Source organism: Scleropages formosus, chromosome 7 (genome assembly GCF_900964775.1).
Source record: "Scleropages formosus chromosome 7, fSclFor1.1, whole genome shotgun sequence".
Taxonomy (NCBI): Eukaryota; Metazoa; Chordata; class Actinopteri; order Osteoglossiformes; family Osteoglossidae; genus Scleropages; species Scleropages formosus.
Window position 1 is genome coordinate 20,293,141 of NC_041812.1, and position 23,413 is coordinate 20,316,553.

The 23,413-nt window shown below is 43.1% G+C and overlaps 1 protein-coding gene across 1 annotated transcript in view; it reads right to left on the reverse strand.

The window, feature by feature from the left end:
- The window catches only part of LOC108926218 (cyclic nucleotide-gated cation channel beta-1-like), a 61,828-nt gene that overhangs the window by 20,640 nt on the left and 17,775 nt on the right, over positions 1 to 23,413 (reverse strand). The window contains exons 3-10 of the mRNA XM_029253543.1: positions 8,993 to 9,107; positions 8,615 to 8,649; positions 6,964 to 7,099; positions 4,731 to 4,755; positions 4,434 to 4,527; positions 3,908 to 4,092; positions 2,186 to 2,352; positions 1,799 to 1,823 (exon numbers count right to left, since the gene is read on the reverse strand). Coding sequence (XP_029109376.1) covers positions 1,799 to 1,823; positions 2,186 to 2,352; positions 3,908 to 4,092; positions 4,434 to 4,527; positions 4,731 to 4,755; positions 6,964 to 7,099; positions 8,615 to 8,649; positions 8,993 to 9,107 — 782 coding nt within the window. The remainder of the gene's footprint in view (positions 1 to 1,798; positions 1,824 to 2,185; positions 2,353 to 3,907; positions 4,093 to 4,433; positions 4,528 to 4,730; positions 4,756 to 6,963; positions 7,100 to 8,614; positions 8,650 to 8,992; positions 9,108 to 23,413) is intronic.

Consider the following 23,413-nt stretch of genomic DNA (forward strand, 5'->3'; position numbering starts at 1 on the left):
CCCGGCCAAACCTGAACCCCCACTTTTGGAAAAACATTATTTCATTTTATAATCCAAACTAATATTGTGCTTTTTACATATATGATGAGAAAAGCATGTTTCATGCACTGTATTATACACGGTACGTTTAGTTCAAGTTAACCATTGTAAAAAATAACTATTCCTATTGTACATATTGCTCTTCTCCAAAGCCTTTCCACTATGATTCCAGCAAAATTAATTTATTAATTATGTAAGTAAATTATTGCTAAATACCTCATTTATAAATTTAAAAAACCTGCAAGCTGTATTTGAATGGATGCCTGATTACGTATGTACATTGCTCATGTGTTTTACAGCATCTTGATAGTGACAGCAGGGCAAAGACAAACAACATGAAGATGATCATGAAAGGTGTCTTCATCACTTCCATCCCAAGGGACATTAAAGCAACCCATCATGCATCAACACAACAGCCTGTAGTTTAAATTCATGTTTTATTATTTGTACCAGAATGCACTGCCATTATAACGCAATATACCATAACAGATAACAAATGAGCTGCCTTAGCTTTGCAACGGCGTTTTGCATAGAAAAACAGAAGAAAAAAAAAATCAACGCAATGTAGAATTGTAGAATACAAGTTAAAGGTGTAAATTTATACCAACATGTAGAGTTTAAAGAGAATAAACATATATTTACCGTGTCTAATACAAGTTAAGGTTGGAGTGCATGCATTTGGATTTAGAGCTCAACACAACAGCTCAAGTATTAATTTCTCTCCATCTAGTGGGCACCGTCTGCCAGCTCTCTCTGCTGCACATAAATCATCACCGAAAGGGCATAAAAACTGCAAACTGCACCTTTTACCACAAACCACCCTTTGTGGTAAAATTATTCGTAAAAAGGCCAACTTTAAAATCCGTTGTGACACAGCTGTGTCTTCAGCTGTGGTAGAGCATGAGCAGTTACCCAGAACAACTTTACAGTCTATTGACATCTCAGGTTAATATTCCACGTTCATAACCATCAGTAAAATGTGTAAAAGTGCATAAAGTACTGTCGCTGTGCAAAAGCGGATAGATGAAGCTGCCTGTCACTCTACTGAGCAGTTGTGCCTATCTCCGTCAGTATACCTGCTTGTCTGCTTGTCTCTCACTCATCACTCCTGTGTCTGTGTGTGTGTGTGTGTGTGTGTGTGTGTGTGTGCCTGCCAGTCTACCCACTCATCCCATTTCTCCTGTGTGTATATCTGTGTTCGTATGTCTCTGCCAGTTTCCTCGCTTGTCTCCTTCGTGTGGGTGTGTGTGTGTGTGTGTGTGTATCAGCCGGTCAGTGTGACCCCAGTCTTCATTCTCCTTATGTTTAAGGGGCTGTCTGCACGTTCCCCCCTGAAACAGAAGGAGAAGAGGAACTGAGTTAAGGTCTGAGTCACACATCACAGCCTTACAGTGATGCAAAGGGATTCTGTTCGCCCTGTTCTCCACCGCACGAGTTGTGATACTGACCCAGAGCTCTATCCCCTCTTGACCGAGTGCGTGTGTGTGTGTGTGTGTGTGTGTGTGTGTGTGTGTATATGTAAGGGAAAGTGTGCAGCTGTGCTTCTCAAAGCAACTCAAATGATCCGCGACCCTTCGTTTGCCGAAGGATCAGTTAACGGTTTATTTTTAGGTTCAATTTCCGGTGAGGTCACTCAGCACTCTGTTGCGTGCATGCGTTGCCATCACAAGGGGCTACACACCTGATTTATTAATAAATTTTACAATAAGTAACTCTGAAGCTGATATTTGATAGTTGAGAAATAAAGTGTTTTACTTACTGTTTTGTGCGACACTGACTCCCTCCTAGACAGCAAAGCAGAAACAAGGTTACCCAAGACTGAGACTCTATGTGTATTAAAACTAGAAGACTTATGTCAATTAGTCAAATCAAAGGCCTAAATGGTGATACCAGAACAGCAACCTTCAGCTGTATGGTGCAGAGACACCGTTATGCAGGAGAAGACCCTGTAATCCCACTATGCTATGGTAAGAAACCCATTCAGCTAATGAAGATTATTAGATAAATATATCTGGTCTCAGCAGTCTATAATGTCATCCATGTACGTGTCACTGACTCTGTCACTTTAGCGTGGTGGTTTCATTTCCAGGTTTCCAGGACTAAAGAAATGCACTGTCGGTTGGCATAGAGGTGTGACTCCACTCACCGGCGTATTCTCCTTAGGCTTCACAACAGGCTGCGGTATCATGCGGTTCAGCTCCTGGAAGATCCAGCCAACCACGCCGCTGGAGGGGCAGAGGACAGAGGGAGACGCATCGGTTCGGCCATCCTCATCCTCATCCTCGTGCTCATTGGGGTCCCGAAACAAACTCTCTGAGACATAGCAATGCTACATTTTCAGGTGCCAGCTTTGTCCCCGGGGGGGTTGGAAAAAGGTCCTTAGAAAAAAGTCCAACTCAGTGTCTCTCCTGTAAACTAATCCTGCCCATTACTGTATGTATCTTAAGTGGGCAGGATGGGCAGGCCTAAGAGTTTTTGCTGGCAAACTGTAGTTGCTGTGGCATATAACTCCCACTATTAAATATCTGTAACATGTTTTTAGGGCTGTGATGAACTGGCGCCCCATCCAGTGTGTCCCCTGACTCGCCTCGTCCCCTGTGCCTCCAGGATTGGCTCTGGACCACTGCGACCCTGACTGGGACAAGCACTTATGGATAGCGACTGAGTGTGTCGCAGTATGCACTTCAGCATGGACTAAATATTAACTATCCAAACTTTGAAAAATTACTATCAAATGTACTACATATTCACATGGTCCTACAAAATATTGCTGCTCTTGTGGACAAGGGCAAACTACTGAATTCATCCTCCATCTAGCTGCTTTTTGCTGAGAAATGTGATTAAAAGCAGTGATTTTTTTTTTTCTGCACAAGCGATGGGAGAAATTAAAGACATTTTATTTACAATTACACATTGTTGGTATTGTTGTTCATGCAACCCCTCCCAGCCCCACTCACTTGGGTGCCGCAGGCTCCCCTGTGCCAGAATTCAGAGGCTCTGATGGAGAGAGACAAGGACATGCCGTTTGACACTGCCACAGTACTAACCACAGACACACACACACACACATTGAACTGAGCTCAGATCCTACCTCTGTAAAAGGTTCAGTCAGACACATGTCATTGACACAGCAAGGAAGAATGAGTCATTTAAAATGTTATGCGGTGTGTCAGTAATGTACAGGTGTGTTTTAAGGGTAGCGTGTGTAAGGAGTAAGAACACTAGCAGTGGAAGGTGAGAGGACAGATACACAGGTACATCTTATAACAGGACAATTATTAGTGATACAGAGGTGTTCTTAGACAATTCAGATGTCCAAGGGTCAAACCTAAAAGTTTTCAGAGCTCCTTAATTCCTGAGTCCTGATTTCTGCTCCTTATCCGAGATGTTGGGCCACTCAGAAAAGTGCAGTTATACCCCCATATTGTATAGCGCGTACCGTAGTGCATGACTGGACAATATGTGTAACAGTCACAGTGAAATGAAATATTCTTTAATCATTCAAGTAATTTTTCTATATTATAAATAGCCTATAGATATCTAAAGATATAGATATAAAGTCTATAGAATGAAATTTTCTTCTATAAATGACATCAGACACAGGTCTGAAATATTCTAGCCAATGAAATACGTCTCTATTTTGGTATTTTGTGTCATTGGGTGAGTTTATTGGGACGATGTTGCACGTTCACTGGAAATTTCTCGTTCTCTTTTTTGTGCAGCACTTTTGCCCTTGGTGTGTAAAACGTCATTTGCGTTGATGGATGGAGGTGCTGAGACACAAAGCAAATTTCAGAGAATTTTCAGAGAAGTTCAGTCATGCAACGTCATATCACATGGCAGGACTGGAGAAGAGTGGATGCGCTACCTTTCATTGTTTCTGCTGGAGCTGGGGCTTGTGAAGGGGTGGGAGCAGGAGCCGCAGCGGGAGAAGGAGCTGGAGAAGCAGCAGAGGCCTCCTTTTTCAGAGACTCCTCGGTGTTCAGAGGAGCCTGGATCTCTGGCGGCTGGGGGATGACCTTCTCAAAGCTTTGCTTTAGCCAGTCGATCACCCTGTGGATAAAATCGGTGGTAAACATACCATCACGTGGTGATGGAATGAGAGTTCCTGGCTGCTGGAATTTTTTCATTTTAGCCTCTTAGACCAAATGTAAAATACAACTAATTTCACTGCAGAACGACTTAAAATTGGTTGTGATTCCATCACTTGTTAGCTGGAGATATCAGAGGAGCATTTCAGCGTAACTTCAGAGCCACGTCTACAACATCAGTTAATGTTAGGTTATCCTCCACCACGCTGTTGTTAACTGCTCTGATGAGAGGGGCATGTAGTGGGTAGATTATAGATGGAGTGTGTTGAGTGTCGCTGGCAGGAGCTCACATGAAGGACACACCTGGGGGAAACGGGCTGGTTGTTATTGTCCACCTCAGAGGGCTCCTTCTCAGACACCACTTCCACCACGGGTATGTGCGGGAGCGGCTCTGCATCTGTGGGCACGGCCACTCTTAATGACCCTGCCACCTCTCGGCATCCGCAGACACAGTGAGCAGGAAACACACAGTGCTTTTAAACATACTGTATACTGCGCTCCATATGCTAGTGCGACGGGATGCTTCTGTTACAGACTGAGACCGCAGAGATTTCAGTACGCTAGCAAAAAAGTATTTGTATGGCGTGCAGGTACGCTCACCTGGAATAGTGCTGGCATCGTGAACCTAGAAACAAAACGGAATGAACCATGAACAACTTGCAAATCTACATGATTTGGATCAACACAGCATCCCGTGTCCAGTTTTTTCTGACTGGTCATATAAGCTGGGCCGCGCAAGCACGAGGCTGAGGGATGCTGGTCCATTTTCACTCTTTCTCTCTCTCTCACTTTTATTCTTTCACTCTCTCTCACACACACACACACACACACACACAATTTAGTCACCTGAACTGCATGTCTTTGAAAAGCTGGAGGGAATACATCTAGGGATCTCCGAAGACAGAGGTGAAATCGGATTAAAATTTATAACGCACATGATTTAAATGATTTCTTACTACCACTGCTCATTCTTCAATGCATGATTACACAGCGTAGTCGCAAGTAGCTCCATAGGATGATTACCTTTCCTGTTACAACATTTTATTCTTTTTTACCCTCCACATTAATTTGCTATTCTCTGTCTGTATACATATGCGAAATTCTGTTAATAATCCTATTTGTTGCTGTGCTGCTGGTGACATGTTTACATGTTTCCTTGTCTCCCTGTATCAACATACTTTTGACAAATCAAATGCTAAATACTGAGGCAAACGATGTTGTTAATCGAAGTACGTAAAAATGATTTAATTCAGTTTAATCAATTATAACAGCAATATTTTATTTTATGGACTGTGTCACCATGCACTGTGATAAAATCTCTGCTGAAATATTTTTAAAAATAGATTTTTTTTTTTTTTTTTAAAAAAAAGGCTATCAACCTACAAACACCGAAAAATTCTTGGATATAATAATTCTTAATTTGAGCAGTAGTTAGCAAAGGTGCAGCACTGGGCTGCGCGTTCAGGCATGGGTTCGAATTCAGCTCTATGTCGAATTTACATGTTCTCCCCGTGTCGGAATGGGTTTCTTCTGGGTGCTCCAGTTTCCTCCCACAGTCCAATAACATGTGTTTCAGGTGGATTGGTTGCTCTGAACTGCTCATACAGTGGGAATGTGCGTATGATTGCCTGGTGCCCTGTCCAAGGTGTGCTCTGCCTCATACCTTACGCTTACGGGATAAACTCTGGACTACTGGTACCCTGCATTATGGGAAGTGGTTATCAGTGATGAATTCTTAACTTTTCAGTTCACATGTGCAGTTCTGAATTAACTGCTTTTCTGTTAAGCAGTTTTGAAATCCATGGGGCAACCATGTTGGGATATATAAACTTAATTCAGTTTAATTTAATGAATTAGCTATAGTCATGCATTTGTGGCGTAGCATAAGCAAATCTCTGCAGAATAGTCTTTAAGGCAAAATGGTTTGCTTTTAGATTTAGAATCTTTAAATCTGCAGATATTAGAAGACACCCAAAAGTATAATTTTCTCATTTAATGCTGTAAAATTGGTATTATTGCACAGAGGCTAATAGACATAGACAAATGTCAGTATTTATTAGTGTTGATTTGTAAAGATTTCACACCAGCGCAGCATTTTTTCAAATTATGCTAGAAAATGGCGAAAATAAAGTAGAACTGAATTCAAACGTATTAAACCTTCTGAAAAGAGTAAAACGAAAGGTTTCTGTCCTAGACTGGTCTTGCAAAATTATTCTGAGATGAAAAAAGTATGCACTTGTTTGAGCCTTTACAAATCAACACCAGTTTTTGCATTTGCCTTTGTGCAGGTGTAGGCCTACTTACTGGAGGCTCAGCCTTACATTCTGTGACTTTGTTGACCTCTGAAAGCTATGGGAAAATAAAATTAATCTCTGATGCTGTGATCTAAACAATAAAAAGCGAAGCTGCTTTCAAGTTACAAAATGTGAACGGCACAAACAAAACTGAACACTGCTAAATTCCACCACTGTGATTTCATTACATTGAACCAAAACTGAATAATTTAGTTTTTTTTTTTTTGTTCATCAGCGAAACAGAAACAAGTTAATGAATTTAGTAAATCAGTTTGTAAAGTAATATTCGATAGGGCTATACTGGCTGCTACAATTAACCCTAGGTTATTAGGCTATATGGATTGTCTTACTTTGGATAGTGACCACCTATAATTAATTCATAGCTATGAAGTAATTCTAAAATTATTTTTCTAGATATTTTAACAATTATAAAAATGATCATAGCAAGAACAATAACGGCCCGTGCAATAACTGAGAATATGGACAGCACTGGCAATGAATCATTCCGTGCACTAGTGACAAATGAAAGGAACACGTGCCACTTCCGTGACCGTCTCCGGAGCACGTGGCGGCTCAGGCTCTTTAGACTTGTCCGCTTCTTTGGACTTCTCCTCCGGCTGCGGCACGACCTTCACCAGTTCTTGGACGATCCAGCCGATGACTCCGCCCCCTTGCCTGCGGGAAACGGGCCCGTTATTACCGGACCGTTATTACGCTCAACTGCTACGCTCCACGCAGCCGACAGGTGGCACCAGAGGCAAAGAAAAGCGCACAGAGGGTTGCACATCCGCGCATGCGCGCCTCCGGTCCCGCGCAAACGCCGGACATCCTGCCTGCGCGAGTGCTTTGTGGAGATTTTGCGTGAAAAGCTCGTGTTCTAACGAGTTCTTTGCAACTACTTCATTAGCTACTAATTATTCGCAGCAAAGGATTTCTTAATAAGCTGCATATCTCATATCTCGACGCTACAAACAGGCAAAGACGGGTATAGGAAGGAGTGCTGCTAAGATAGCTATTAATAGAAAGCAGCTTTAGTTTAAAATTCCTCCGTGGCTCGAAGTGCGCTTCATGTGGACGCAGTGACCAAGCTTGGGACTGGGCACACAACAGTGGCACCTTGTACAGCCATTCACTACAGATACAAATGTGGAAAGTATCACATTTTGATTATACAGAGAAATTATACAGCATATCGGCTGTACAGTTCTTACACCACTGCAGGCACTGCCTGCTTTTGCCTCCTCGCGCTTACATTCCATGTGCATTTATTCATTTAGCTGAAGCTTTTCTCCAAAGCGACTAACAATGTTAAGGTACCTACAATCATTCACCCGTTTATACAGCTGGGTAATTTTACTAGAGCAATTTCAGAAAAGTACTTTGCTCAAGGGTTACTGCAGTTGGAATTTGGGTTCAAACGCATGAACTTTGGGTCCAGTAGCACCAGCTCCAACCGCTATGCTACCAGCTGCCCCGTAAGACTTTTGAAAATGTATGCAAAAGTCTTGCAACTCAGTGTGCCAGCGCTTAGTGAACAAGGCAAAGTCTAAGCAAGCCCACAATATTGCATTACAATGTTGGCTATAAGCCGGAGGCCTGTGAAGTACTGTCTGTGCATTCACTCACTCTTCTACTGCTTTACTCCTGGCTGTGATGGAGCTGGAGGAAACACAGCACGCATCAGTGTTGTCCTACTCAACAAACATTTACACCCACCAAAATTGCTCCATCTGAACATCATCTGTTTCGTTCAGGCAGATTGGAATATCACTGGTAGCTCTCCTAGTGTCATAAAGTAAATTCCCCAACAGAACCACATATCTAGACAGCTTTCAGTCACTGTTCATTTATTCAGCCATTGCCCCATTTCTTGTATATCCCTGAATAATAAAAAATGTAAACAGTAATTGGGGGCGTATGGTGGTGCAGCACGTTTGGCCAGGGCCCACTGTGTAGCGGGTCTGGGGTTCGGGTCCTGCCTCGGGTGCTTTGTGGTGGTCTAGTGTCCCTTCCCCTTTCGGCCTTGCGCCCTACGTTGTCGGGTTAGGCTCCAGTTTCCCGCGACCCCGGTTTAGATGAGCAGTTGTAGACAGAGTGTGTGTGTGTGTGTGTGTGTGTGTGTGTGTGTGTGTGTGTGTGTGTGTGTGTGTAAACAGTAATACAAGAGACATAGGTGGATGTAGGCTCTACCTGGTGTCAGCTGTGGTCTCCTGGGGCGCTGGCTGCTGGATGGAAACAGGAGAAGCACAATTTCAGATCATAGGGAAGCTGAGTGACATGCACCACCAGTGTAATAGAAGGCACCTTCAATACTGGCCCACGCACTATTTCTATATGGGAAAAAAGGAGGTTTACAGACAACTGAGAGGAATGTGGCCAGCAGGTAGCTATGAAACTATAGTAGATTTTGACATTTTCTTATGAATACTTTAAACTTGTGGGGTACTTGTTTATGTGTTAGGTGGTTCCAGCAAGACAGAACAGGTGTCTTCCAGACCCATTCCAGCATGTAGCATACTGATGAACATGATTGCACTGGTTCCACTATGGCTTTAGAAGAAGACCAACCTTGGCTTCTGTTTTGCCATTGGTGCTGGCCTGAGCAAGTTGGGCAGTTCCAATGGGTTGGGGCAATGCGCTAGCCAGTCCATTGGAGAGCCAGGATAGCACCCCACCCTGGTTGCTGAGGACAAGCAAAGTGGAAGAAAGAGGGGGAGGAGGAGAGGACTACGAGTGTCAAAGAAGGCTACAGAATACACTCCTTACGCATTCTTTTCTAGATGCAAATCAGAACTGGAATTGTCCTATTGCTGTGGCTGCATGGTACGATTCCCTTTGGTGCACTGTGACTTCTTCCCCTTTTGTTCCATCCCGGCATTTGATACCCCTACCTCTTAATTGCACATCCCACTAGTATCCATCTGATGTCTCTCCCCAGTTTTTAAAAAGTATCAGTGCTTCAAATCAGTTAGTATGACTGTCTACTATCTTCCAGTGGTACCATCCAGGACCTGGATCTTGCTAATATGTGATTTTTCTCCCCTTTTATCACACCGCACTTACAGTTTTGGTCTGGCATCCAGCCATAGATATTATTTACATTTACATTTATGCATTTACCAGATGCTTTTCTACAAAACCACGTACAACTGGCAAAATACAAAAGTACAAGCAAATGACATGAACATAAGGATCAAAGTACAACTTCATGGATTCATCCCACTGTTGTGTTGGTACACATTACAGAAGTAGCTCCCTACAGAATAGAGAATCATATATCAATTACATTGATGATCATAGCAGATGGTGTTGGACAGATATCACTTGGCCAAAACTGGGAATCAGCAGGCTTTCAGTATTGGGCCCTTTGTGACATAAGCAAGTGACCAGAGGAGGAATTTGAGTGCAATGCTGCTGCTGTGATGAAGGGATTGAGTATACATAGGACTGCACGGGACACACAAACAACACAAATGCACACACGCACACACACACACACACACACACACACACACACACACACACACACACACACACACACACACACACACACAGAGCGAATGCACACACTGGCCTACTTGTTTGCTTCTGTTACTTCTTCTTTGACCTTTGCAGATTTTGTCTCAGGTTCTGCTGATATGTAACAAAAAGAGTAAACAAGAGGCATTAAACCTGTAGCTTTATATGCATTTCTATGTTCAATTATGTATGTGCTGCAGATTAATCCTATATAAGTTGCATTTTTGGAAAGTTTAAGCATACAGTTGCAATAATACAATTCTCCTATTGTATAATCAGTTAATAAAACACAATATATGGAAGATGAGGGTATCATGTATGAACCTCTTGCATTTATACTTTTGAGGAAAGAAAGACCACTTAATACTATTCATATTATTTCCTGAACTAAAATAATTTCTGAATCAATGTTCATCCACCCTATTCTCTATTAACCCCTATTGTCATTAACCTACAATTTACTACACAATAAAGCAGGGTAGTTTTTCACTGATCTTATAAACATCATGTTCTGATGGATAGTGCAGCCCTGGTCCTATTCTTATAATTTTCTAATATATGAAGGTTGAAGAGTAATTATACATTTGGAGACCAGAAATATTCACCTTTTTTGACTTCATTCTGAAATATCCCTTTCTTTTCCTGGAGAGGTGGGAAAAATACATTTTCAACAACCCAAATAAATCAACATGATCATGCTTTGCTAGTCATTTCATAAGGTTTCATATGTTTTATGTAGACAGAAAACCTCAAACCCACCTACAATTTTACACTCCCTAACACGGTTATTTTCTATCTAATAGATCATCACATGTACATACATGCATAAACAAAAGAGGAAAAGGCCTAACATGAAAGAATCAGGTCTTACTTGTGCTGAAGCATTGTTTGCATTGTCCCCTGCCAATTTTCCAGAAGGTTCTGGGGGTTGGGGAACCACTTTCACTACCCAACTAAACATCCTGCAACAGGGAAATAGCTAGAATCAAAATGCCAGGCTGTATACAGGAGATGAATCTTTCTTAGGCTCTGGCTTGAAATCCTTCTCACTCATGATCAAGTATTATTCAGTGACAAAAGCAACTTGTGAAAATAATTTCTTTGTGTGAAAAAAGGCAAAAAAATGGAACTGGCTAGGAAATAACTGAAAAGTCAAATGCCAGAAGGTCAACCTCAGTTAGGTGCAAGAAAAGTGTCGTATTTGTGCTCTGTATTCTACCTCTCCTTCACAAACTACTGTTTTTGGCTCACAGATGGTTTATAGCGTAAAAATGTGGTCAAAGGCATTTTGGCTTTCATTGCCATTGAAGTAACTGAAAATTCTCGTTTGATTGTCAACGTGTGACTTGCGTTTGAGTGGCGCCGCCTCATCGGTGACCACACTGACACTAATCTCTCACAGGCAAGTGCAACGGCAGAAAATAAACAGATGACGCGGGAGATAAACCACCTTTAGTAATGCCAACTGCAGAAGGACTAATAGTGCAAAGCACATGCGTAGAGATGTCACCCTTTGGCAGAGCAAGCGAACGGATTACCACAAAGTGGAAGAGTGAAAGAATCTGGCTGCTTCCCGAAGGCCATTGGAAAGATGTTTTGTAACACGTCATGGCTGTTGTAACTGACCAGTCTTCATGATCAGTTATTCTGTTAGGTGGAGGCAGATACAATGCATTACAGTTTCCCTCTCTACACATTGTCTGAATACTCTGTGAGTTGGCTTGCTAGTACCTGCAAAACTTGACTTGACCTTCACTTGTTGTGTGCGTAGGACTTGTCCTGCATTCAGACACATACTGCGTTATATTCCAAGTTTGCTCAAGGGCTTCACGCTGTTTAATATACTTGAACTTTTTTAATAAGAACCAAGCTGTGTAAACATCTGCTTGGGTGTTAGGGTACTTAGCCCCCATGGTGTTCATCGTTTCTCTTCCGTGAGCTTCGTTGCCCTCGGCAGACGATGGCATCGTCCTGAATTTGCCCCACAATTCACATTGCAGAGGTATGACATGTGCACACCTGCCTCATTAGCCTGACACTTAAATGTGCTGAGTGATCATAAACGAGTAGGGCAGGGTAGCCCAGGTTTTCAGGGGGTTGAGTTCAGCAATTTTTTGGTCTCTGTTCGTCTCTCTGTCTTACACATACTCACACAGCTAAAACAACATTGCTGGTGTTTTTCGCTCTGGAAAAAAAGAGTCTCTCCACATTTCAGATCGACTTCAGTGTTTTCTCTTCACTGACGCAACGTGTCTTACCCTCGGCTGTCAGTTTCCAAAAACATTTTAGCGGCGTCATTCAAATAACCTGGCTTTCCTGTACTGTTGCCACACTCCAAACACAATTTCAAACCACAAATTAACACCAGACCCCCTTTTGCTGTTCCACTTTGTAGGTCCGTCTCTCTTAGCCATTATGACTAAAGGCTTACAGCTTAAAGCTACACAGTGACCTCAGCCTATTGCACACAAGCAGCACCAGCCCCAAATCCCACAGCACTGTCACCTGAGCCCCTGGGCGAGGGTCTGAACAAATCCAAGTGGAGTGAACGAAAGGGATCCGGGTCCACAACGGTGCGGAGTTGTACCTGCAGTTTCTTCTCAGCAATGGCCTGGCATTCCAGAGGATGCGGAGGCAACTCGCCACTGGAAAGCAATGGACTCTATGCAGATTAGGATGACAGGGAGGCTCAGCTAACTGGATTAGGCTCTGAAGGACAGCAGTATTGCAAGGGTGGGACCATCCTAGATTAGCCCTAAAGGACACCCACGGGAGCCTGGAGGAACTTGGCCCACCTTTAACCAGGGACAGAGTTGTCACTAGGATGTTTGGTACCCCTTAGGCAATAACCAGTCCAGCACCCCTTTGACTTCTCTCTCTAAATTAGTAAAGGTATGCATGCATACGTATAGGACAACAAATTATATTTTTTATTTTTACTCTATATACATACAATTAATGAAGAAAGGAAAACAAATTCTGAATTTATACGTACATTTTTCATGTTATTATTCAGAATAATGCATATGGGAACATTGAACATGCACAGAACACAGTGTTGCAACATTTCAAAGACATGGGGTGGTGATTCTTGCAGATCTTCTTCAGTTTTCCAATAAAACTATTTCTTTATTATTGCCGCAGAAACCTTTATGCAGCAGCTTGTGGGAGGTAAATGTTTATATTCAATAATTTTGTGTTTAGAAATTGTGGATTAATGGATAAACTTTGTGTTACCGGGTTAGGCTCCGGTTCCCCGCAACCCTGTTTGGGGCGAGCGGTTATAAAGATGTGTGTTTGTGTGTGTGGATAAACTTTTATGCAGCTACTCAAGTAATGTATACTGGTTCATATGGTGGAATATGATAATTAATATTACTTTAGAATCTTATGTCTGCATCCAAGTCACTTGTTCTGTTGATGTAATATGCACTCATTGTATTTTGTCTGAGATGTTTGTTGCTTTGCAGAAAGGCATCTGCTAAATGAATAAACTTAAACATAATTACTTGAGGGGGGTGTGGTGGTGCAGCGGGTTGGACTAGGTCCTGCTCTCCAGTGGGTCTGGAGTTCAAGTCCCACTTGGGGTGCCTTGTGATGGATTGGTGTCCCATCCTGGGTGTGTCCCCTCCCCCTCCAGCCTTATGTCCTGTGTTGCTGGATTAGGCTCCAGCTCCCCATGACCCCCATATGGGACAAGTGGTTTCAGACAGTGTGTGTGTGTGTACTTGGGGGGGAATGGTGGTGGTGCAGCAGGTTTGACTGGGTCCTGTTCTCTGGTGGCTCCGGGGTTTGAGTCCCACTTGGGGTACCTTGCGACAGACTGACATCCTGTCCTGGGTGTGTCCCCTCCCCTTCCAGCCTTGTGCCCTGTGTTGCTGGGTTAGGCTCTGGCTCCCTGCAACCCTGTAGGGGAAAAGTGATTTCAGACAATGATCTCAGTAGCAAAATTCAATGCCTGCAACTGGCCCCTAATTACACCTGCTCTGGATCTGACTAGAGCTACAAGGTCCAGTGTGAGGCCTGGAGCAGTGCCTCTTTTCATAGACCTCCAAGGTTACTTGTGGTTCTGCTGAAAGTGCCTCAAATCTTGAAGAATTAAACAGTATATGTTATTTAAATATTAATATTTGAACACAGGGGTGTGGTGGCGCAGTGGGTTGGACCACAGTCCTGCTCTCTGGTGGGTCTGGGGTTCGAGTCCCGCTTGGGGTGCCTTGTGACGGACTGGTGTCCTGTCTTGGGTGTGTCCCCTCCCCCTCCGGCCTTACGCCCTGTGTTACCGGGTAGGCTCTGGTTTCCTGTGACCCCGTATGGGACAAGCGGTTCTGCAAATGTGTGTGTGTGTGTATTTGAACACATTCTCTGTTGACTAATTTAAAGGTTATTCACAGAGCCCAAAATGTCTGAAGGTACAGTATAGATGATCCCTGTTATACAATGCTGCTCTGCTGTAAATTGTTTTGCAAATGTGCTGGTCCTTTTTTGTGACAATTTCAGTGCCTTCATTACACACAATGGTTAACATTAACACTCCTTCCGTTATTTCTTACTGGAGAAATATCCCATGAAAAAGCACTTTTTGGTCCCTATTAGTGCTGCAGAGTGACCATCTGTACATACCGTTTTAAACATAGGTCTTTATTTATTACATCAAATATTGCTGAACAGTAATTAACTGAATTACCTAGAATTACCTAACAGAATAGTCTGAAAGGTAATTAATTCTAGTTTTAGAAAGCAGCCAAAGGTGTAATGGTACTGAAGTCATATGGCAAGTAAAAAGCAAAGTCATTTTTTCCAGTCAGTGGTCTTCCCTCCTTTTTTGTGGAAGAATGAAGAGAAACTGAATTTGGTGCTCTCCCACTATTTCTGAGAAGGTTTTTGTTGCAGCGGTATCTATAATAATCCGAGACAGAAAAGTGCAGCCTTGAAGATACCTGCTGAGCCTTGTGAACACTTTAACACTTTCAACCTGATGGCTGACACATGGTGACAATATGGGCTTTCAAACTTAAAGGGCTCTTTTGATGTGTGCGGGGGTTCTTAGTGACCCCTGACCTCTGTGTCTTCGGGGAGTTCCAGAACAGGTACCATAGTCAGGTCAGTGTGTTGGCAGGAGCCTGGAGTCACCACCGAGGCCACAGATCTGCTCCCCCTCCCACCCGCCACTCACGCTACATCTCTCCCCATAACCTCAGTCAGTGGGTGGATGGTATAGGCAGGGATGTTCAGTGAGGGATAAAGGAGGTACATTTGTTTTCTGGCACCTGGAAAAAGTGGTGGTGGACAAGTTCTCAGAGGGAGGGTGGCAGAGTGTATATATATATATATATATATATATATATGTATAGATATATATATATATTTTTTTTTTTTTTGCTGTTTACAGCTTAATTTTGCATTTCTGATTTGGTCTCTCTCTCTCTCTACTTCTTTTCCACTTTTCTCCTCTTTCTCTTCTCCCTCTCTCTCTCTGTCACTTTCTACTTTCTACCTCATTGGGTCATGTGTGCATGTATGGCTACACTGCAATGGAGTGGCATCCCATCCAGGGTGTACCCCCCTCACCCTTGTACCCAATGCCTCTGGGATAGGCTCTGCTTTACCGCGAACCTGCTTAGGACAGGCGGTTATTGAAACTGGGTGGTTGAATGTGCCTAGAATTAAATCTTAATGGTGCATTTGAAATTTAGCAGGACTTGTGTTATTTTTATTTCTTTTAGCTTTATTAAGTACTAATTTCCTGTTCTTGTCTGTATCTGAATGTCACTTCTGTAGAAACAATTGTTATGAAATTGTTATCATGCTTATTGTTGCCAAAACCTGGTGTTGATACTGTTGTTAAAAGACATGACTTTATCTGTTAAAAACTTACTCTTCACCAATTTTACATGCAGGCGCTCATATAATGTATGTTTGCTAAACAGGGTTATTACAGTAATTGACTGCACATTGAGAATCATGTGTCTGCATCTTTATCTCTCTGTCTCTTGGTGAAATGCACTCTTACTTTATTGAGTTGTACATCACTTTTAAGAAAAACAGCTGCTAAATTAGCAAATATAAATGTGAACTTCCTTCACTAACTTCTTTTTCCCACTAAGTCCCATCTTTTCGCCACCCTCATCAATACAGTGGTGTGTCCCAATGCTGTGTCCACTTAGACATGTCCATCCACTAGTCACTTGTGACTATGGCCAGTTGCTAAAGTCATTTCAGTATTTGAGGTTCCTCACTCTGGCAGGTAATTGGTTGTAATTATTGTTTTGTGACACATTCAGACTGGATTAAGCACTCAGTTAACCAAATGAAGGACACACACAGCGTTGGTGTGTGAATAAGATAAAAAGAAACATGGACTAATATTTTTGTGTCTATATTTTACTAACCTGGGACACAGCGACTTGAAGGGAAATGAAAACACTTGACAAATCCCAGAAAGCTGTACATTGCTCAGAATGAACAAAAGATCCAATGAGGTAAATAAACTGCAGCAGCTGTAAAAATACACTCATGAAGGCTCATGAAGCCTATATATTGCTGAGAGTGTAAGTAAACAGAAATGGCCCTTGGTATTACTACATCACGGTCACTTCCAGGCAAGAAAAATGAGTTTCCGAGGATGAGCTCAGAGTAACTGATCACCTTAGAAGAAATCTGGTTCAACTGTATTGTTTTCTTTTGCAACCAAACCTTAAATCTTAAGAGCAGAGTGATGTGCTCTTCCAGACATATAGAAAGGATGGAACCGTGGTATGACAGTTGGAGGTGGAGCAGTCGCATGGAGCTGTTCTCAAGAAGACCATAGTTCTTGCTATTCATGATTTTGTTCATATTGCCGGATGGGTTGTTTATGGGAAGGGTGTCAGATGTGATGCTTCTCAGTAAGGCATACAGGAGCTATCAGGCTAGGTGGGGGAAACGGCACAATCATTCAGTTAGCAAGGTCTGAGGGATTACTGTATAATTCAAGATGATCACTACTGTGTTACCAAAGCAAGGATTTCTGGTGCTGCTCAGTAACTCCGCTCGAGCAAAGCTTGGGAAATCAGGACTTTCCACAGAGTTGAGGAGATTAGGAATGAAAAATGAGGATCTTCCCCAGACTCTAGCTTATAGTAATTGTCTCCAAAGACTGAAACTGTGCTTAATCCTTATAGGCTATTTTCCCAGGATTCCTGTCCACACAATCTTCAGATCAGATAAGGTTAGGCCAGAAGGTCCAGACCTGGCTAGACTATAGGTCACACATCACATCATTCCAGAAAGACAAGATATGTGCTGTATGTGACAAGCTGCAGGGCATTCAAGAATGAATGATGGGAACAGTGGGCTGACTCTGCACACAAAGGAGTCACCCTGTGGAACGACAGGTAGGAGATTAGGTGCCCCATGGCAGGTCAGAGTTCAGCTGCAGTGATGACAGCTTTATATTTTAAGTGGTTTTCCTACTGGACATTAGTGGTTTTTGGAGTAGGTGCAAAGTGAGATAATTGCAGCAATCCACTTTTAAAAAAACCCTATTATCTTGAAGTTCACCACCGACACATTCTCAGGGATGGATGGTAAGAATATTAGAGTGCTGAAACCGTTCAGACAGAAGGTTTTCCTCCAGTGTTTGTTTACCGTTTCATTGGAAACCACCGACAACTGGACTGTCTGAAGAAACAGAATTTCTCAGATGGTCCCAATTATTAAAAGCAGATGCTGGATTTTCTCCATTATGAGACTGAGATCAAGTCATATTGTTGATGACAAATCTGAGTGGATACATCTACACTCTATAGTAAATATTTTTACAAAAAGTCCTTTCTCACTGAAAAGCTTCTGTGAAAAATCTATACTTCTCGCCTGATCCAGCGTTCAGTAAGAACAATAAGTTGTGTGAGTTGAAAACAATTTGGAGAGCACAATGGGATGTTCTGTGGTCAACAAGACAACTGAGTAGTTAAACAGCCACCTCTGAGTAGGAGAAGACCCAGTAAAGAGAGCTGCAGAGGAGAGGAGCTAAAAGCCATGAGATCCTATTATTAGATAAGGGAGGTGAGTGTTTGTGGGGGGTAGGGTAGTAATCCTACTTGGTTTTAGGTCATTGAAGTTGGACAGTGAGCTCTGAGTGCTGTTGAAATCCTGTTTCGGAAATGGCCAAGGAGTGGAGGCGTGGGGGAAGTTACCGAAACAAGATGAGTCCAGAGGGTGAGAGAGGAAAACTAATGAAGGGCTAAGTAGCCAGGACATTTCTTTTTTTCCCTATATATTGTACTTTTTGTAAACAAAAGTGCATCAGATCACACATTTGCCACCGTATAGTTTGACTATGAATACCGTGGCTATAATATTACTATCTATGGCATAATTTCTTTAGTAAAAAATTAAGGTGCAATAAACTAGAGCAACATTTTCTCTGAACATATTCGTGGGCATTTCTCCAGGTGTCCTTAGCTTGCATCAGATTCTTAAACGGGTCCGTGGTCTTAAAAAAGTTAAGAACCTCTCATGCAGAGGCTGTATAGGCAGAATATATACTTACTGCATGATGCTAAATGTTTCTATCTTAAAGTACGTGCGTACCCACACACACACACACACACAGTCTGAAGCCGCTTGTCCCACGCAGGGTCACAAGGAGCCGGAGCCTAACCCGGCAACGCAGGGTGCAGGGCTGGGGGGGGGAGACAAGGCACTGCAAGCAGGACTCGAACCTCAGATCCACCACAGAGCAGAACCCAGTCAAACCCACTGCGCCTCCACACCACTGCTAAACATAAATGAACTGAATCTGGAAATAAAAAGTTCTTTTCATTTTCGTAAAATAACTCTGTTGAATAGCTCAACTAAATACTTCAGACTAAAACAATACACACTGGAAGTCGCAAGAACCACGACTGAAAACTGCTGACACATATGACACCTTTCTGCCTATTGCTGAAAGGACATGCCAAGGTTAAAAAAAAAAAAAATGAATAAATCTGTGAACACTAATGCACATACAGTATGAATTCAGTGATAAATGTTCATTTAATATAAAGCATTTTTACAACCAAAGGTCCCCAATAGTTTCTGGGATCAGCGGAATCAAATTCTCATCAGGGTTTCGAGCATCAAAAACCGAAAAGAGAGAACGCTGTGCCAAGATTTCCTTGTGTAGTAACTGTTCAGTGCTTACTATGGTTATCCAGCAGCAGAAAACATGAGCAACACTGTACAAAAGCAACTCGATGAACTCGGATTTGGAAAATGCAGATTTCCCCAGTATGGCTGCCTCCTAGTGGATAAAGTGTGTGTGACCTTCCAGTAGATGAAGTGTGTTAGTTTTAAGGAGCACTTAGTATGCATGCTGTGCTCTTTTGTAGGTACGTGTGTTGCATTTCAGAACTGAAAGTGAACTTTACCTTTACAAAGCAAAATTTCTGCTTGAACTCAAACATACCGTATCCATGCCCCTTGAAATGTTTCCTCTCGACCTCCCCTCTCCCCAACGCATAATAGATCAAATTCGCAGGAGAGATTATCCAACTGTCACCGTGGCCTTCCACTGAGTTTAGTACATGTGTTCACTCTATTTTTTTTACTCTATCTTTGTTTTCTCTTCACCATCCTCTACTCTGAGAAAATGTCATATGAATTCACACCATAATTTGGAATAATTTTACCTGGGCTGAAACATACACTTTTGACTGCAATGCAAAAATGGAGTGGAATCACCTTAGAAGTAATGATTCAATTCGTTCAAATCGTTCATTCAAAATGTTGAACCGGACGCTTTATCACACTGCTGAGGATACTGGAAAAAAGGTGCCTGTTAAATAAGTGCAAGGTACATCCATGCATTATTGATGGCTTCTTGTTCAATGCAGGCTGAAGATGGTGCGGAGCCAATCCAGGAAGCATAAAGTGTAAGACAAGGTGTAAGACAAGGTACACCCTGGATGGGTGGATTGCTAGTCCAATGCAGGACAATCAAACACACACTTTTTGCACTACCAGCTCAGTTGAAACACATGTCATTGGACTGTGGGAGGAAACCAGAGGGATGTGCAATAATGATTGTTTAAACACGGGTTGGAAACATTAAAGAAATCTTGACCCTGGTAAATGGGGGTTGGGCTTCTTCAGAGATCAGTTGAGCCTGGCCTGACCGTGCCACCCTGGCCCCACTGCATGGCCAATCGATTCTCCAAAACCTCTCCCCTCCCGATGGGTGCTTCTCATGTGTGAAATTGACTTCAGAGCAAGACATAAAACCCTGGGATGGCGTCTTAAGTTACGGCCTGAGAACCACTTGGATGGCCTGGTCCAGCAAAGCTCAACCACGTGCAGATCCTGTAAAAACATTACATGCAGTGTATCTGGGTTGGGCAAGGACATGGGTGGGAATGAGAGCTCAGCTGATGATTTGAACTGATGAATTAGGCATCTTATTCATTTGGCCTGCTGACAGAACCTGAAACTTGACTCACAAACAACTAAATGAAAAACATTAACAGTATTACAATGAAAAACAAGGGATCAGTGACAAAAGCAATTAACATTAAATGTACAGAGTAAATGTGGTGTTTCCTTGGATACACAGGTAGTGTTCATGAATGTATAAGTCTAAAACATCGTTGTGTTTTATTTGGCACTGCGCACAGCAATGCACGCAACGTTCTCATTGTGATTCTCCTCCTCCCTCCAGCTATGACAGTGCATCCCCAAGCGGCCAGTCAAGGGTTTCCTCTGAATCTCCTTGGCCGCAATTCATCACTGTCTTCTCGCTCAGCCATGCTGAATCCTTTACTGTCAGAAGAGCACGGTTGCCTCCCTGACGATGATGTCACCCTGCCATTGTTTGCAGACCGTAGAGGGTTCAGAGGGTTCGAGCAGCAGACCAGTTGGGTGTCAGTTCCCTCTCCAGCACAGCAATCAAATGGATGCATAAGAGCCCACATTTGCTGCAAGATGTGTTTGCGTAAAAAGCAGTATTATTCCAGACAGATGGCTTTCAAGGGTCTTTCACAGTGATAAACTGCTACAAGCACTAGTGAGCTGGTCTTACTGAAGTTGTTATGATCCACTTAGAATTTCCGAAATCTTGAGAAAGAATCTTGCAGTTACGCATACTTTGTTTTTGTATCCAACTAAGAGGAAGTCACATGTAATAAACGGGGCAGCGAGTAATTGAGTGGTTAGAGTCACCAGCTTGCACTCAAAGGACACAGGTTTTGAATCCTTGCTCCTACTATTATACCTTTGATCAAGGTACTATCCCAGAACGAATACAGTAAAAATATTAGTCTGCTGTACGAATGGGTAAGTAATCGTAAGCTGCTTTGGAGAAAAGTGTCAGCTAAATTTTTAAATAACTTAGTCCCCTTAACATGCCTTTGGACTCCAAGTACCTTAGTGTACCAGATTTGAAACCCAACTCCTTCTGTATCCATGATTGCTCCAGTAAAAACTACCCAGCTATATAGATAACTGTAAGTAGCTTCATGCTGAAAGTCATTTTGGAGAAAAGCATCAGCTAGAGGAACAAATGTACGTACAATAAATAAGTGAACTATTGATCAGTTTAGGAACTGACAGCATGTGGCGATAGCATTCCTCTTGATCTAACTGTGACATTTATCACACCGGGAGGAATGAATATGGCTTTCAAAACCTTGGAAACAGTACCACAGTACTGTGACTATACTTCATAGTAAGGTAACATCACAGACACTCCATCCCCTCCTTCAGGGTTTGATCTAAGTGCTTTCCATCTGTTTTTACACTTACGAAGTTCAGCTGACTGACCTATGTTTGCGCAGCCAGGCCCCATGGTGTAGAGCTCCAGCCTAGCAGGACATAACAAGGGTCTTTCTGGAGATGTACCCCACCTGTGTGTGAGAGCGGGCATGTGTTCATTTGTGAGTGTATGTGTGTATGTGCATTTGTGCAGATGAGGGCGTGTTAGTTAAAAGAAACACACACACTGTACATTATAAACACACAGTTCATCTACAGGAGCACAGCTGCCGTGCTCGTCTCTCTGAATGAGTCCAGGTGTTAAAGATCCATGTGTGCAGATGAAATTAATTTTCCCAACAGCACACTTCCATCAGGGCACTGCGAAACACCTCCACTCCTCCCTGATCCGGCTCAGCACTTGTAAACGGGTGGGTGGGTGTGGGCTATCTTACAGCGAGCCAGCTCCTCACGATGGGTCATCTGACTTTGAAATTAAATCGACCACATGACGTTTGCAGACTCAGATAACAAGTCCCTCAAGTCTCCAAAGGAGAGTGTATAAATGCAATGTTTCCAACCAAAGGTCACAAACAATTTCTGGAGTCAATGGAATCATGCGGCGCTTCCAATATGAATGATGGACTCTGTAGACTTGGAAATGGATGCGTCCAAGCCCTTTATTAACCTCGTTTCATTACTACCCTTCCTCCCTTCATGCCAGGCCCTCCCTAAGTGATGTACTGTGTCCAGAAGAAGTACTAAACCTCTTTTTCTATAGATTTTGGTTCTTTCTCCTCTGGGTTGAATTAGCACGGGTCGTCTGACAGCTCGTCAGCGAGGATCCCCGGCGCTAATGTTCAGAGCAGACAGACCACATTGACGTCTCCGCTGACATTCCAGGGCGTCTCCCCTGGCAACAGATGCTGGTCCCTGAGGGCTTAATTGGGCAACGTGGAGGACCTGTAGACCGCAGCGACAGTCGCTGATGGTCGCTTTCCACATTCACTCCAAGGCCACAGGAATTCCTTCCTCATCCTGCTTTAATAATTGTGTTTGTATCAAGCAGGATGTGGCCACGGCTGCCCGATAAATTTCAGGTTCATGTTACACATGAGTGTTTTATGCTGTCCTTGGTTGGGGTGAAAAGAGCAGCATGCAGTTATTAATTCCTGAACCACAATGGTGAAAACTTAGCCGGGCACAAGCCAGTCTGCTTTGCAGTAGGGCATTGCTCATGAGCCTGAGCTGCAGGGGCTGCTGGGTAATTCTTGTAACCGTGGCTCTGGACAGGTTTGGACATTTAAGGATAGCTGTATTCCCATGGTAGGGTAGTGAGGTGTTGTGCAGCACAATCAGGGCTGGTTGTACATCATCTCCATGCTTTGATCCTGCCATTTCCTTCTGTCCATCTGAACCCAGTAGATGTTGCACACACCCCTACGGCCTCCCATGGTGACAGTGGTTAATTGGGTACTGCCCTAGTCCTCTCACAAAGCCTGACCTCTGAATCTCTCCACAGCTGTCAGGAAACAAAGCGTTAAACAAAGACTGTTTACCACAGCCAGGCGTAGCTCTTCTGTCAGCACTTTAGCTCTGGGGTCGGGGGTGTAGGGTGTGGTTATGTTTGTGGCAGGACTCCCCTGAGGGTGTCTGACAGACAGGACTAGGACAGTGGGGTAGATCCCAGAGGCTTTCAGATTGTGCTTCCTTGCTTTCCTTTGCACCGTACGACCCCCGCCGTGGAGTTACCAGCCC